Genomic DNA, 17123 nt, shown 5'->3' on the forward strand with positions numbered 1-17123 from the left:
CATGGTTTTTTTTTTGTTTGTTTGTTTGTTTTTTTTTTGTTTTTTTTTTTTATCTGCTTAACACACCTGTTAGAGTACTGGTGACCCTTGGAGACTGTTGCAAAAGCACAGTGGTGACTGGACCTGCTATGGCACAGGCTATCTAGTCCATACTTGTTGAGTGTGTGAAGAATGGGTGAGTTAGGAGAGTTGATCAACAATGGTTTTTATTCCTAAGAGATTCTTTAAAAACAGACTGATGAGCAGTTGTGACTTACTTGGACCTAGATTTGAAGTCCTGGATTTGGACCTGGGCAGGTTCCTCCTGCCCCAAGCATTTCATTGCACATGCCCATGTGTATCTCTTTCCTTCCTTGCCAGACAATGCACAGGGCTCTTGAGTTCTGCTGCACAAATAGGAACTCTGAAATAACCGGGCTTTGTCTTTTGGTAGGACTTGGGTAGCAGTGAACTCAGGAAGGACATCTATATTACCGTGCACATTATCCGAATTGGTAAGTTCAGGACCTGAAGCTGCTGGGAGCGACACCAAAGGGGTCTCTGTGTGGCCCAGTATAGTGTTCTGTCTGGAACCAGATTTTATTCCAAGAAGCTAAGAAGTTGGGAATTACTCTCCAGCTCCTTGATCTTACCTTCTCAATTTATCTTTTACAATAGAAATTGTGCAACAGTTGGTTGTGATTTATTGCTACCCCCAAACATATTTGATTCAAACATGTTGTATTTTTCTTTCAATCCTAGTCTCTCATACCATAAAATCAGCTTTTAGGAGCTAATTCTCCTCCAAGCTCAGGCCATCTGTGTAGCAAGCAGCATTGTCCTGACCGCAGAGTTACAGAGTATCCTACACAGAAGGGGTTTGAGACAGTCGACACCACAGGCTTTTTAGTTTATGTAATTTCATCAGCTTCTTCAAGGAGCTGAGACACCCTACAGGTAGACATGAGCATTCCTCTTTAATGGCGCCTCTCACTTTCTCAAATTTGATCCGATCGTGAAAACATTTAGACAATGCGGCATTTATTCACATCTCGCCAACCAACATTTCGGTGGAGCGGGAACACTGTCCTTCATTTTTCTACAGGAAACTCCTCTAAAAACAGGCAATTTCCAGCCTAGCAGCTCCTGAGAATGAGTGGTGTAGACGATTAGCTCTCCTATTAGTGCCAATAGGCTGATCCTAAGGATGTGTCCCCAAGACACTTACTTATGTAACCACAATATTTGCATGACAGTGCTCTTGCAGCAGAACAACAGCTGGCCATGCAGGCCTGCAATGTCACCATTGTTTTTGAAGTGTTGTAGCTTGTATATATTGTAACTACATTGTATTTTGAAGGAAACTATAAAGCATATTATTATTTGCACATGTATTTTCTCCTCACTAAAAATATGTTCTGAAACTGTTTTATACTGTTTTTATATTTGAGGGACAAGGGAGTTAACTTTTTAAGTAAACTTTTTAATGATACTTTTGTTTGCTCTGGGGGTGTTTTGAGACATGACCTCATTTTGTAGCTCACAGCCATCTGAAGTTCACTGTGTAGCCCACGCTGGCCTCAACCTCTTAGCCTTCTTGCTTTAACCCTTGAGTATTGGAATTGCAGATGTGCACCAGTGCCTGTGTCTGTTTGGGGCTTTGATTTTTTTTATTATGTGTGGATAAGTATGTGAGAGAGTAATTAGAAAGACTCATTTCAAATAATAGGAAAGTTGATATGCTACTATGTACTTGTGAGATAAAATGTGTCTCGAGTTGATAAAAGCAAGATTTGTTTTATAATTGTATTCTTTTAGGTTTGGGGATTTTAATTTACAGTCAGCTGTTAAGATAAAATGTGTTTTAGATCTCTTTGTAAACATTGCTGAAGCTTAAGTATAATCTCCTTAATCATTGAGGGAAGAGGCAAAGCCTTCCGGCTTTGAGAACGTTCTAGACCATATCTGTCAGTTTGTTGTGGTAGGATAATAATCCTCAATGTGTGTGTTATTGGGCTGCACAGTCTTCACTCACCGAATCCTCGGCCAAGGATGCAGCCCACTTGGTACTGTAACATTCTGGAGCAGCCTTTCAAATACACAGTTGTTTGTTAGTAATTGTCTTTTTCTTTTCCATGATCATAAGTCATCAAAATAAATGTTGAAGGAGGAATTACCTACCTATGCTCTGTTGGCCAAATAAATCCTTATGAAACAATAGTTACTGGTTTCATAGTTAAAAACTGATCAGAATTAAAACTAAAGCAAAACACTTGAGAAAGGTTAGGACGTGTTTGCCTGTGTTCTAGATGCAGTGAAATTAAGGAGAAGATTATTATCTGTCAAGGACAGATGCAGCTGGCTTTTTATAGAATGTCCCTTGTACCTGCTTTACTGGGAAAAGGGCATAGTGACCCTCACTGGCTGCCAACAGCAAATGCAGTGAGGCCTCGCTTCTGGGAATTTATGGCCAGGTCCTTGATTTGAAAGGAAGAGGAAAGAAGCAAAAAAGAAAGGCAGCTCTGAAGCCCTGCTCCTCCCAGTAACAGGTTCCACCACCTTCTGTGCTTCCCTTTCAGTGTTTAGCTGGTTGCTAAGTGTTTTTAACTTCCTCCGCTCTTCCTTCTTATGAGGAGGATTTTCCTGGAAACCAACCAAAACTGAATTCTTATCATTAGTCTTACAGCTGGGAACACCAGCATTGGCATCAAATCTTTCTGGTGTTTTGATTACATCAAAGCCTTAGTCCCTAAAGCTGTATGTGTGCCCACAGAGCCCGAGAACCTCAAACTTCGTGTTCAAGGACGAGAGGCTAGAACAACTGGAACAAATGGGGAAATCACAAAGCTCTGAGCAGGGACTTCCCCAGTGAGAGCAGGACTTCTATGTGCCCCTCCCTCTGCAGCGTTTGCTTCATGTTCTACAGTGCACATACTGGAGGAAGACAGATAGGAGAAAAGAAAGACCTAAAGATAAACACCAAATTGGATATTGCCATCTTTTTTTTTTTTTTCCTTTTAAACGTTAGACTAGGGGAGTGCCAGGTACATCTTGATACACTGTAGAATGCTGCTCAGATGGAAAATAAAATAATGGATCTCTTGGGGATCTATAGACAAATTTACCAATTTCCTTCTTTTTTAACTGATAGTATTTCAGCTACAGCATCCTATCAGCTTGTCCACAAAAATAATAATTTATTGTTAAATACCAATACGAAACAATGTGCCCACCAGGCAGCAGTGACACATGCCTTAAATCCCAGCAGTTGGGAGGCAGAATCTATGAGTTTAAGGCCAGCCTGGTCTACAGAGTGAGTTCAAGGACAGCCAGGTCTATACAGAGCAACTCTGTCTTAAAAAGCAAAACAAAACAAAACAGTCAAGAAAAGAAAACAATGTTCTTATGTGTTAAAATATTCAACAAAGGCTGGGGAGATGACTCAGTGGTTAAGAGCACATAACTTCCAGAGGACCTGGATTTGATTCCCAGCACCCACATGGTAGCTCACATCTGTTTGTAACTCCAGGTCCAAGGGAACCGATGCCCTCTTCTGAGCTCTGGGAGCACTGCAGCCATGCAGTGCTCAAGATTAGTGCTCAGGATGACACCCATACACATAAATAAAATCTTAAAAGAAAAAAAAAACCTTGAAAATTTAAAATGCATTAAAATTTCTGACTGTCAGAACTACCTCAGAAATATCAGAGCAGGACCAGTGAAAGCGCCTGTGTCCCAAGGCTGGAATTTGCATTTGATCCTTGTACTTGTCATGTCCAAAGAATCTCCAATTGACTCCTTCCAGATGTGAATCTTGTTTTTCATTTAAGAACAGGATCTTGCAAGCAGCCCCAGTGGTGTACATGCAGGAGTTTATCTGAACACTGCAGATACTGCAGGTTCACATGTCACAAGACCTGTGACTAAAATTGAAATTTTTGAAATTTTTTTTATGTGCAATTATTAAGGTAGAAAACGAAATGCATACCATGATTGTCCTTAATGGTTTGCACCTTCTGGGATGCTTTCATGAGGCAACAGAGCAAGAAGATGCTTCCCATACATGAGGTCTGCTCCAATTTTAGTGTTTCTACATGCCTACCATGTTCTGCTCATGCTCAGGGGTTAAGCTGCTGCCTCAAGTCAGACAGCTCAGTGGTTAGACCAGAATCTTTATGTGAAAAGAAGTACTCTGTTGTGCTAAAGGCATTTCCTTCCCAGCCCCTTTTGTTGTTGCATACGGTCTGTCTTGTACCCATGTCTGTTTCCGAGATGTATCTAATCACGTGTCTCTGTGGGTCATGGCTGCTTTTGACTGGACAGGTCGGATGGGAGCAGGGGAGAAGAAGAATGCCTCCAGTGTTCAGTATCGGCGACCTTTCGGCTGTGCTGTTCTTAGCATCGCAGACCTTCTCACAGGAGAGACAAAGGATGACCTTGTCCTGAAAGTATACATGTAAGGAGCATGTGAAGGAGCATGTGTGGGGAGGGGTTGGCGTGGGCACAGGGTGCCTGATAATCCTGCTGGGTGGATGACTTTAGCCTCCTAGCTGAAAAGGCAGGCCTGAGTTTTTGTCAAAACCCTTAGAAACTGCCAGTTGGATGAACCACAAATCAGGAAATCAGTGAATGCAGTTTGTTGGTTTAGGGAGATCATCTTCATTGGTATTTCCTTCCGTTCGTAGGCAGCATAACAGTATGTCCTTACCATGACATGCTTGTTCTTTGAAGGCAAAAAATCTATTATTTTTAGAAATAGCCAAGTTAGAATTAGGTGAGGGAGGCACAGACAACGACGCTCCTGCTTTGTGAATTAGGAATGGAACTGCTTCCATGACATACCATGAGTAACTTGGCTTACGCAGCAGCGTTTGCCTTCTTCAGTTAGTCTGGAGGATAGAAGTCTGCAGTCCAGGGATGTTTACTTCCTTCAGGGTGAGGAATGTGGAGGTCTTCTATGCCTCTCTCCTAGTGTCCATACCATTGATACATTACTCTGACCTCTCCCTTCATCTTCATAGGACACTTTCTCTGGGTGCACAACAGTCTTTGTGTCCATGTCTCTCTGTATTTGATTGTATTTGATTGAAGTATTTGATTGAAGCTGACCCCACTGACATTGCTATAACTTGATTACCTCTAAGAAGATCCTCTTTGGAAAGGCCACATTCCACGATCCTTGGCTTTAAGATTTTAATGTTGTATTGGAGGTGGGCACAGCAAAACAGAGAATACTCCTAAGAAGATCATATGGATTAGTCCAGATTTTCAGTAAAGTGATTTCCGAGATAATGGTGTAAGCATGTGTTTGTGTCAGCTCACCTGACACCTCCCACAGGCTTGGTAGATAGGATCTTATGGACAGTGTCATGATCCAGGTAGACCTGCTGGACCATCTGCTTCTGAACCCAAGGACTATTGTGGTCCAGTTCCATGGGCAAACTTGTGCTGCTGCTTTTAGTGAATAGAAGCAGGTATTTTGTTTCATTTCTGTGGGGTTTTAGGGGGAGGTGGTGATAGTACAACTAGCCCTTTGCCAATGTTTGGACAAAAAAATTGCTTGTGACCACAGCTGCAGGGGTTGATGGATTTATCAACTTTCTATGCAGTGGGGCCTCCACAGTGCATTCAGTAATTAGGTGAGAAACAGATTATCTGTAGCCTTTGGTTTGGGACCAGAGATATGTTTACCCTTTCTAAGAGGGTTAGACCTATGACCTTCCTTGTAAACTTGAAGCCATCCTGAAACCAGTGGGAAGGTCAACTTGCTACTCTTTATTTCTATGGCAACCCTCGTTGTCTATGGTTTTGACATAGTCCTAAACTATAACTTAGTTAAGACCACACTGACTAGTAGCAGCCCTCCTCCCTGGGGTTGCATACCGCATGCAAAGGATTCAGTACATAAGTGTGCCATGGCTCTTCATCATTAGAGCAGCCCCATGAAGCAGATGTTTGGAGTCGGTGCACACAGGAGAGGGAGAGCTAAGTAATGTTACACTTGTCACCCAGGTACTGAGGTAGGATCCAGGTGCTTGGAACCTGGGCTCCCAGCTCATCTTGTGTCTGCATGGATTTTATTTCACACCGCTGTCTAATATCGTGAGCATGATAGAACGTGACATTACTAAAAAGAAAGCCAAAATTCTTTGCAAACATAGTCTTATCATTTTTATCATAGTCTTGCCAGGTGTGGTGACAAGTGTTGTATTTATCTGCTGGGAAGACTGAGGGGTTGACAGTGACAGGAGTTACCTATGATTATACAACCAGCTTAAAAAACAAAAAACAAAAACAACAACAACAAAAAAAAACATTGCAGCCAGTCCTGAAGATACCTGATAAGCTAGGGTCAGATGGAAGGGGAGGAGGACCTCTCCTATCAGTGGACTTGGAAAGGAGCAGGAAGGAGATGAGGGAGGGTGAGATTGGGAGGGAATGAGAGAGAGGGCTATGGCTAGGATACAAAGTAAATAACCTGTGATTAATATAAAAAATAAAATTATTTTAAAAAAAGAAAAGACCATTTTAAAAATATACTGTGCTTCTCTCTGCAGTGTTTTTGGTCTGCTTTTTTTTTTTAATAATCAAATTATGTTATTGGTTGGTTTTTCTACTGTCGACTCAGCAAATTGTGAAACAGTTCCAAGAGAAAAATACTAAACAGTGAGAACCATCTCTGACAGTAGGAAGGAACCAGTGTTAATAAAACCTTTGAAGTGATCATTGGAATCCATTTGGAAGAAGCTCTGTTTATTCAAGTGTCCGAATCCTTACCTCTGTCTGGGATTGAAAAAGTAACAAGTACTTTGTCTGAGACTAGAAGATATTTCAGTCACCTGCTTCAGGAGTTTTCATTTTACTTGGAGCTTTTCAAGGTCAAAAAATAAATTCTAGAGTCTGTCAGGAAGCAAACCATCTTCTTTTCTTTCCTACTGGGCAGGAAGAGGAAAATTAGAGGTGAAATGTACTAAATGGAATTTGATCTCTCATAGCTATCCAGGTGAAATGGTTTTCCATGGAGATTTTACAGTGTTCTAAGAGCCATGGCTCAGTTTGGTATGCTACTGACATAACCTGCCCCCCTCCCCCATATTTGTCTTGGAAGACCCATGATGTGGTATACATACATGAGCTAATAATGGTGAATCGTATGCCTCAGACATGCTCACTAAGAGGAGGATTGCTGCTGTGGGACAATTGGGTTTGGTTGATAGTATAAGGAGTCTTGATATCCAAGGCCTCAAGAAGGAGCATCTGTAGCTCATAAAAAATAATAGCAGATTTACAAACACATCTAGGTAGGGAAGTTCTCTAAAGCCTCATTAAAGCAAGGGAGCAATAAAGATGACGAGCAGACACAAATGCTAATCAGCTATCAGGAGTTACTAGTCAGTTACTGGTCCATCCATCCATCCATCCATCTGTCCTTCCACCCTTCCTTCCATCCGTTATGCAGCTGGCAGCTTTAAGGCTTTCCTATGGTCAGAGTATGTAGTGGTAGTCAGATCAAAGCCATCCTATATCCAGAACCCTGATAGTCCAGCTGGCAACTACACCAGCACAGGTGACCTGAGCCACTGAGTACCGAGAGCTGAAAGCAAGAGCTGGGGCTGGAGAGCATGGTGGTAGAATACTTGCCTTGGATATATGACCCCCTAGGTTCAATCCCAGCACTGCCCCTTCCAAAAAAAAAAAAAAAAAAAAAAAGCAAAGAGGTAGAGGTCAGACGATGAAACGATAGAGTGAGATAGAGTGCCATTTCTCCGAGACTTGGAAAAATCTGGAAGTATTTTGTGTTGCCCCCTTTATATCCTGGCAGGCTTTCGCCAGAGTAAGCTGTCTTAACATTGATTTTGTTTTACTGAATTGGTTGCATTTTGACTTTAGCCAGGCCTGGCCATGTTATAGAGGGCAGAATTTTCTAATGAGAACCTTTATTTTTTGTGCATTTACCATATTGCAGGCATTACTTAAGCCCATGCTTATTCAATTTTCTAATATGTTAATTACACAAGTTTCACAAATGAAGGAAGCGAGGTACAGAGAAAGTGACCATCTTGCTCCCCAAACACAACTCATTTAGTAGTGAAAATCTGAGGCTTGAGTGTCACATTCTTAGACTTCAGCACCTTTGGCTCAGCGGATGAAGGTGAATTGTCAGCCGCTGCCAGCACGGAGCAAGCCTCAGGCCAGGCATTGTTGTGCTCCGGCAGCTGGGGGGGCTCGCGTGTGAGTGCCTGTGAGTGCCTAACCGAATGGTTGTTTCTGTAGGTGTAATACGGAGAGCGAGTGGTGCCAGATCCATGAGAACATCATCAAGAAGCTGAACGCGCGCTATAACCTGACTGGCTCCAACGCAGGTGGGTGCATGCGGCCAGCAATCCCAGTGCTCTTCGCATCGGGCCCTCTGTCCACCCGTGTCACACAGAAACGGTCGGCCCTCTGGGTCTTCTGTTGGTTGTTTTCATTCTTCGCTGTGCGAAAACTCTCAGTGAGCATTGTTCAACATTTTCCTAAATGGTGATAGGCTTGCAAATATAATTCTCCTTATTATAAGAAGAAAAAAATGCTTTCCACTCTCATTTGAAACAGCAGAGGATCTGAATTTGTTCTGTGCTGCCACATCTTGAGGCCTTTTGGTTTTTACTGTGAGCTAAAAACTAAATAATAAGCCTGTTTGGATTTTTGAATGGTAAGTGGAAACCTGACATAAAGTGCAACAAACACATGGTTCACTCTGCAGTGGATAATAGTGTAGTTGTACTGGGAAACAAACATACAGGTTCATGTGTGAAGTGGACTGCGGAGGAGAGTAACGCTCACTGTAATGTTACAGAGAGAAATGTAGGCGCGCTCATTTAACTAATTTCTAAATGTGTTTATTCTTATTCTATGTGCATTGCTCCTTTGCCTGCATGTATGCTTGTGTGAGGATGTCACACAAAAAAATAGGTGTGAGCTGTCATGTGGGTGCTGGGATTTGAACCTGGGTCCTCTGGAAGAGTAGTCAGTGTTCTTACCGGAGGTAGCATCTCTCCAGCCCTCTGTGCTTATTTAAAGGCTGCAATAGTCATATGCAACTATAAATCATATGGTCCATAGTCTGACACGAGTAGCAATGTGTCACAGAATGCAGCATGCCTTATAGCTGGAATGCACTGTTTACTGTACAAAAGTTCCAGGTTTTCTTTTTTGAATCATGCCTCCTTATTTAACTCCCTGAAGAGGCTGGAGTTTTGTCTGTTTGTTCTTTGTAATAATACCATTGTCTTACTGATAGATTGGGTCTTTGGGGAACAACCCAACTTTCTTAGCACCTCTTTCTGATTTTAATTGTTGCTGTGCTCATGTCAGCATCTGTTAACCCCAAAAGGAGGGTCTGCACTCTCCCTGCTGGGGCACGGCTCCCATGCCCTCTCCTGATTAACTTGATGGCTTTCTCTTCCCGGACCCCTGAGTGAGACCCTGCCAGAAGATAACACAGAGCACCTTAGTCTCTGAGCCTTCCTTCTTCTGTTGGTAACCATTGTGTTATAAACAAACACACAGACAGACAAACAAACAAGCAACCACTGTAGCTACGATGCTGTGGAAAAACAAAAGGCTCCTGTAGCCTAGTCCCTTACCCCTGAGGTGAGAGCCATCCCGTTTTGCTGTCTGCTGGGATACTTGAGTCCTTTGCTGCTGGGCACTGCTGGTGGTTTCTGCCTGAGGCTGTGGGTGCCTTCTGTCCCTAGGAAGTCCACCCTCCCCTGCATATTCTGCAAGTCTGAATCCGACCCAGGTCTTACACAGCTAGCACCTGTGTAACTTGGACTCCTCAGATGGCTCCTTGATCCCTTCTAGTTCTTTCAAACAGACTTGGCCAGCTCCAAGCCACAGCACTGTGCAGTGCTTTCACCGAGCAAAAGTTCAGAAGGAGCATTTTAAAACATGGAGCATGGGTGGAGAAAAGAGAGAGGGGTTAGGTTTGGGAGGGGTTAGGTTAGGGAGCCGCAAGTAGGATACAAAGTGAATAAACTGTAATTAATTAAATTAAATTTAAAAAAATAAAAAAGAGGGGCCAGGAGAGGTGAGAAGGTCAGAAGAGAACATGGGAGTGGAGAATCAACTGAAACACACTTTAAAATGCCATTATAAATTTATTTTTAAGTAAAAAAAAAAATCCCAATTTTGATAGCTAAAAAAAAAAAAAAAGCAAACACACAGACCTTCACACTCTGCAGCAAAGCACTGCCCTCAGTCTCGGTGACTCATCCTTCTTGTCCAACCTTGACCTCTGTTGTCTCCTGAGAAGAGGGAATCACAAGCCCAGCAGGGCACTCAGGGCCCATTCATCTTCACTACTGAAGAGGAGACACTCTAGTGACTTACTTAAAAATAGTAAAGAAAACAAAAGTCCTAGAAATTCTAGTAGACAGTCAGGCTGTGCAGCGCTAGATTATCACAGTGGTTAGAAAGATGTGTTGCTTCCACTGTTTTCTCCATGGACTATAGAACTGTTGATTAAATAGGACCACTGCAACCAAATGTTTTCAAGGGAAATTGAATTCATTCTATGAAAGGGCTGCTTTTGTCTTGTTATTACCCACTTCTATTCCTTGGTTTTGAAAAAAGAAGAAGAAAATTAAGAAGAAGAAGAGGGAAGAAGAAGAAGAAGAAGAAGAAGAAGAAGAAGAAGAAGAAGAAGAAGAAGAAGAAGAAGAAGAAGAAGAAGAAGAAGAAGAAGAAAGGAATAATTTTAAAATCGCTTTTGAAACAATTCTACCACCGAATTCTAGGCCTTTAAGCGTCCCTCGGTCTTGGAGCTGTGGTCTTGCCTGCATCGGATTCATCTAGGAAACTGGACTTCTTCCTCCAACCTAAGACCATGCTGACAGGACCATGCTGACAGGAAGATTAGCTAACATGTCTGTTGCATTTACAAATTGGGAGAATGTAGCCAGTGATCCTTTTAACTTTTATAGGCTAAAAAAATCATTAAATTACTATGACTCTGTAATTAGATTAAGTAATTTGAAATTTTAATAGTTGTTTTACTTAAAACTTCTTAAATGTATTAATATGGGGACCAAGTATTTGAAAATGTTTGAAATTCTGAAAATATCCATTAAGAATAAGCCAGATTTGAGTTTGTCAAGCAAAAATGATTACTATAAATGTCACTTCTGATAGATGGCCATTGAAATCTAGGAATGTGGAACGAGGCTGAACCCATGTTATTCATGTAGGGAAATTCGGTGGTGAGACTTAAGTCTGCAAACGTCACTGGCAGGCTGGTGAGACAGGTCAGTGGGTAAAGGACTTGCTGCCAAGCCTGATGGTCTGAGTCGGCTGCTCACAGCCTGCGTGGGGGAAGGAAAGACAACTCCTTCAGATTATCCTGTGACCTCCGCGCGTGTGTACATCTTTGTGCACGCCCACACACTCACACTCACACACACTCACGCTCACACACACACTCAAACACCAACTCACACACACAAATGTGGCGGTAGGTTGCATTTCTGTGTTGACAGTCCCATCGGTGCAAACCAGTGTAGTCATCTGGTCTACCATCCTGCCAGGGCTGCAGTTCCCAAGGCTCTAGTCAGTGCCGCGGCTGTGGAGCCCTGAGCTTGTCCCGGCTTTCTTGGGGCACTAAGATAAAAGCAGTACTTGATGGTACCGCCTATCGGCTAAAAAGGTAGTGTGACTCATTTTCATTTCTTTTTCCTAATCACTTCCTAATTATTAAGCCCTGCTGTCTCTGTGACTCTTTTGAAGTTTATTTCATAGTCAGTTAATTATTTCGAATTAAAAAGTAACGGATCGTGCAAAGACTTCCTCGTTTCCCACAGGATGATATTTCTTACATTATTCACTTTGTCTGTGTCCCCAAAAGTGAGTATGTGGCAGTGCACACAGGCACATGGTTCAGTAGTGCTGGGGGCTGAAATTCTTCATGCTGACCTTTTTCCTTCTGCCTCGTGTGCTTGTTTGTCCCTAACACTCACACACACTCACACATGCACACACGCATCACACACATGTACATATACAGCTATGTACCTTGTGTGGCACATGCATATACGTATTTGTTTATAGTTAACTACTGCTGCCCGAGGTCTCTCTACCCCTAACCACTATGTCCAGTGTACAATATCGAAATCAAGAACTCACCATCGCTGCAACAGTATTTGTGATGTGTAGACCTTGTGAAATGTTTGACAGCGTTCTCAGTGCCCCGTAACACAGGGAACCCAGGCTTTGTCCTGTGTGCTTGCCACAGCCCTTCAGTGTCCTTTTCCATTCCCGTTTTCCTTCATACAGTTCAAAGAATAACAGTAAAGAGGCTGGAGAGATGCATCAGTGGTTGAGAGCTCCCACCGCTATCCCAGGTTCACCTCCTGGTCACAGAAGCTCACGATCCCTGAGCACCCTTTTCAAGGGGCCTACTGCCCTCTTCAGGCCTCAGTGGGCCCCAGGCAGGCATGTGGTGCACATACATACGTGCAGGCGAAGGAGCACCCATACACACTTAGAAAATATAAATATGACAGTAAATTATACGCTGATATTTGGGGTGTGTGTGCAGTATTGATGAAAACCCCAACCTCAAATCAGAAGCTGATGGAAGTAGCGATTAGAGTTTGCCGTTGTTAGCTGTAGTAGTTCCACTTCTCTAACTTTCCTGTGATCACTGGGATTGCTGGGAGGAAGATCTGCTATTTGTAAGGCACGCAGGCTATCGAATGAGCTAAGCAGTGGTGTGAAGTGCTGCCGAGTAGGAACTGCAGCCATTCTTCACCCAGCCTACCTTCCTGACTCATCCTTCTGTGCCAACGAGAGGCTAACAGGGGAAAATATTGCAGGCTTGTTCCATGTATCCTGTTGTGGAAGCCTGCACTGGGAGTGCTGAGGAAGTGGACAAGCTTTAGTGTTTTCACAGCAGGTGTAATGAAGAGCGGAAGCATAGAGAAACCTGAGCTCGTGGCGATGAACTTTTGGTGCTCAGTGGCTCAGCTCACCTGTGCTGGTGGTAGTCGCCAGCTAGACTATCAGGGTTCTGGATATAGGATGGCTTTGATCTGACTACCAATGGATACTTTGACCACAGGGACAGCCTTAAGGCTGCCAGCCGCATAAATGGATGGAAGGATGAGTGGAAGGGCAGATGGATGGATAGATGGATGGACGGACAGTGGGTGGATGTCTCACTGACTAGTAACTCCTGATGGCTAATAAGCATTTGTGTCTGCTGGTCATCTTTATTGCTATCATTTTTTCTGAGCTACAATTCTGTAATTTTCCCTGGCTTTGCATACTTTATTAAGGTGCTTTTTGAACCTTTACTAAACAGGGTTCTCAATTGCCTTCTCATTTTTCTCTGAAGTGTGAGGACCTTCTCTATACCTCAGAATACGACCTTAGAAGAATGCCCTAGAAAAGCTATAGTTCGGGGAGAATATGAGTTCTTTGAATTTTTTTTGCACAAATTACAAAATTAAAAACGGGATTGGGTCATTCAATTTGAAAGAAAAGTAAATATAACCTAGAGAAGATCAGAAGTTCTTAATGGATGCAAAGCCTGGGGGTTGGGCATTGTGCTGAGTAATAGAGAAGGAAAGTTGCCAGAGCCTGGCTGTAGATCAGCTCTCTGTGCTCCCTTCTGTGCTCAGGGCAACCTGCAGAGACGGGTCTCATCTTCCAAAACAATCTGTGATGTTAAGTTTAATCCCTCATTATCTTTCACCTACATTATTAAAATTACACGTAATGAGTACCCTGCCAGTCCTTGTCTGCGCTACTACCAGACCTTTATTCTACTAGGAATATTTTTAAATACACGTGAGTTTCTTAGAATCACGGCTGAGTTCCTATGCAAGAGGCTAATTCCAGCCTCGCTGTGGGCCTTACTTACGGGGGAGAAAAGGAAAATAAAAGAGTCTGGAGCCTTTTCCTAGCATATTCATATTTTTAAATGCTGACTTTTATGAAAAGGAGAGACCACTAGGGCTTAGTGATCAAAATTCATGGAACTTCTATCTAAGAAAATAAAATAAATGAGGATTATTATAGATACACCAACTGTATTCTTCCTTTCCTATCCCAGTAGTTCAGTTTGGGGATTCATTTGTAATTATTTCTGGATTGTAATATGCCCTTTAACTCGTGTGTGAAAATCTTGTTGCATGATTAGCACATCTATTCTTAGCTCAGATAATTGTAGCATCTTTATTTATAGAACATATATTTTAACATCTTGTAATCTTTCTTTCAAACTTTTGTAGAAACTCAGACTAGAAAATAAAGACAAATTTTACAGCTGGGCATGCTGGCACGTACCTTTAATCCCAATACTCTGGAGGCAAGGCAGGTGGATTTCTGTGAATTTGAGGCTAGCCTGGTCTACGTAGAAATTTCTCAGCTAGCCAGAACTACATGAGACTTTGAATAAAAAAGGGATAAAAAGTACAATATTAGTATTTCATTGGATTATATGTCTTAGATCAACATTTTTATTGTGATTTTTATTTACACTTTGATTTGGTACCTGAATGAAATTTTGGAAGAAGGGGTAGTTTTTTGAACAAGCATGGTTAAGGTTGATACCCCTCAAACCCTCTAGCATTAAAATATTTTTGGATTGGTTATTTTATTTGTTGATTTACAATTCTAATGCAGCTGCCTGCTGAAGGCATTCTATTACACTTCCTTCATTAACTACTGTGTTACTGAAAAAAAAAATAGATTTCAAGAATTTTTAAATAAATTGTTTTTTTTTTTCAAAGCCTGGTATAGTCACCTGTGTTGCCCATTCTTCTGCTGTTAGCAAAACCATGTGTACAAGGACTACTGTCAGCAACCCCGCTTTCCTGGTATATTCAAGGCCCTGGTTTTAATCCAGTATGGGATTAGGGCACAAGGTGCAAATGTGGTCAGAAACGGAGAAATAAAGTCTGAGGAAAGAGAAGTCTTGCCACTCTATGTAAAGATGAAGCTCAAATCTAGAACAATAATATTCCAGTTACTGGTAGGAAAAAATGGGGGTCCTGACAGGGCTAGGAAGTGCTTAAGTTGAACTGATCCAAAAATGTGTGATGAGACTTGGGACTAAGTACTCAGTGCCTAGAGTGAGTCCTTCAGTACTGGACCTGAGGAAGCTGTTCTCGGTCTTTAAGGGGCAATGGGCAGAATGGGTTTTTCCTTGGTACATTGACCTTCATGCCCTTAGTCTGGATTTACATTAACATAATAGTTGGGAAAATTTTGTGCTTATAAATTTTAAATTTTGTGCATAAAAATAAAACATATTCAACTGAATAGCCTAAAAATATAAACAGATAACCATTGTACATTTTCATCTCTACACTCACTTGGGTGCGGTTCCTGTAGGGAAGCAACACTGACCCAAGATGAGTTATGGTAACTGTGAAAAGAGCAGGTGCAGCCAGTTGAGGACCTCAGCAAAAAACCACCAGAAATGGCTAAGCTAAAATGCAGTGCTGTCATAGTAGAAAATAACAAGGTTTTAAACGAATGCATTAAAGATATTGATTATGCATTCTGCTGACATTCTCTATATACTGGACTATCACATTTAAAAAAAACAAATAAAAAACTGTATCATCTTGGTGCAGAGATGCTAATGGTCCTAGATGGAAGGAAAATTATTTTTAATGTCACTGAAACAACGATACAACTGCTTAAGTAGGGAATGAGCACAATTGAAAACAATGAATTGATATACTGTAATTAAAATTTTATTCAGTCAGTTCTGCACAAAGGAAAAATGAAATAGAAAAATCTGAACAAACGTTTAAAAGACACAGAGAAGTGAACAGAAAGGCCAGTGTCTAATAGGACTCCCAGAGGTACTCAGAGTAAAAGGAAAAGCTGCATATTTGAATGTTAAGAATTGAGAAAGCCGGGCAAGTGATCAAAGAGAAGGCAACTGAGTTCACGACGGCAGGAAAAGGATCAGGAACTCCTGATGAGACTTGATAAGCAATGGGCAGATGGCAGAGGAGGAGAACTCCCCCTTTCAGTGGACTAAGGGAAGGGGTTAGGGAAAGAGGGAGGGAGGGTGGGACTGGGAGGAGTTGAGGGAGGGAGCTTCAATGGAGATATATACTTAATAATTGCTAAAGAAAGGAATTGAGAAACCAGAAGTGTTCAGATGAAAGAAAAGAAATCAGACAGAGTGTAGATACAATTAAAGTTATAATCAAGGGCTAGAGAGATAGCTTAGTGGTTAAGAGCAATGGTTGCTCTTCCAAAGAACCCAGGTTCAAATCTCAGCACCCACATCTGTCTGTAATTCCTGTTTCAGGGGACTCGACACCCTCACATAAACATACATACAGGCATCACCAATGTATTACAATTACTAAATTATTGTAGTTGTATTATTAAATCAGATTATTAAAGTTGTATCCAGATAGACTGAGAAACCACAGAGCCCTAAGCCCAAACTAAAACCCAGGAGGAAAACATTGATCACCTCTCTGACCCCCAAAGTAGTTTCAGCAATTGTAAAGGCCTAAATGTCATGGAACATCTGAGAATTACCATAGGAGAAAGGCCAACTGCATTCTACGCTTACCACATTATAACTTCAAAGTGAGAATAATTCCAAGTTCAGCTAAAGTCACAGGAACGCTACTACTCCCTTTCACTAAAAGAGGAAGTAGAGGTAGAAAATAGGAATGGCGTGTGGGAGCAAATAAATGTGAGAAGCCTGTGCCGGGCAAGGGAAGCCTGGCAGTAAATTCATCTAAGCACCGGAGCAAGCATCTAAGCATCTAAGCAGACAGCAGGAGCAAAATGATATCCTTGTGAGAGACGTGCAGGTCTTTCTCCCTCCCCCACTACAGGAAGAGGTGTGAACAAATTAAAAACAAACTTTAAGCCCATTACTTGTATTAAAAAAAATTAAAGTAGAAATAGAATATATTATTTCCAGAATAGTTGACAAATTGGTAAAATAAGAAAACGTGACTCACTTTTGCTGAAGTCATGGTTTTACAGTTTTACATCGTTATATATATGTTCACAGCTCTATGCTTTTTGGTTCCAGTAGAAAATGGCAGTGAGGTGACATGACAGCCTGCTTACCCGATGGCAGGCTTGCATCTTGGGGTCCTCCCCGTCACTTG

At 41.9% G+C, this 17123-nt stretch overlaps 1 protein-coding gene across 4 annotated transcripts in view; it reads left to right on the top strand.

Annotated features, from left to right (window-relative positions):
- The window catches only part of Dock4 (dedicator of cytokinesis 4), a 385661-nt gene that overhangs the window by 211420 nt on the left and 157118 nt on the right, over positions 1–17123 (top strand). For all 4 annotated transcript variants that reach the window (XM_060367419.1, XM_060367426.1, XM_060367422.1 and 1 more), the window contains 3 exons: positions 434–494; positions 4303–4435; positions 8254–8342. In XM_060367419.1, the coding sequence (XP_060223402.1) occupies positions 434–494; positions 4303–4435; positions 8254–8342 (283 nt within the window). The remainder of the gene's footprint in view (positions 1–433; positions 495–4302; positions 4436–8253; positions 8343–17123) is intronic.

Source organism: Meriones unguiculatus, chromosome 1 (assembly GCF_030254825.1).
Source record: "Meriones unguiculatus strain TT.TT164.6M chromosome 1, Bangor_MerUng_6.1, whole genome shotgun sequence".
In the NCBI taxonomy this organism is placed as follows: domain Eukaryota; kingdom Metazoa; phylum Chordata; class Mammalia; order Rodentia; family Muridae; genus Meriones; species Meriones unguiculatus.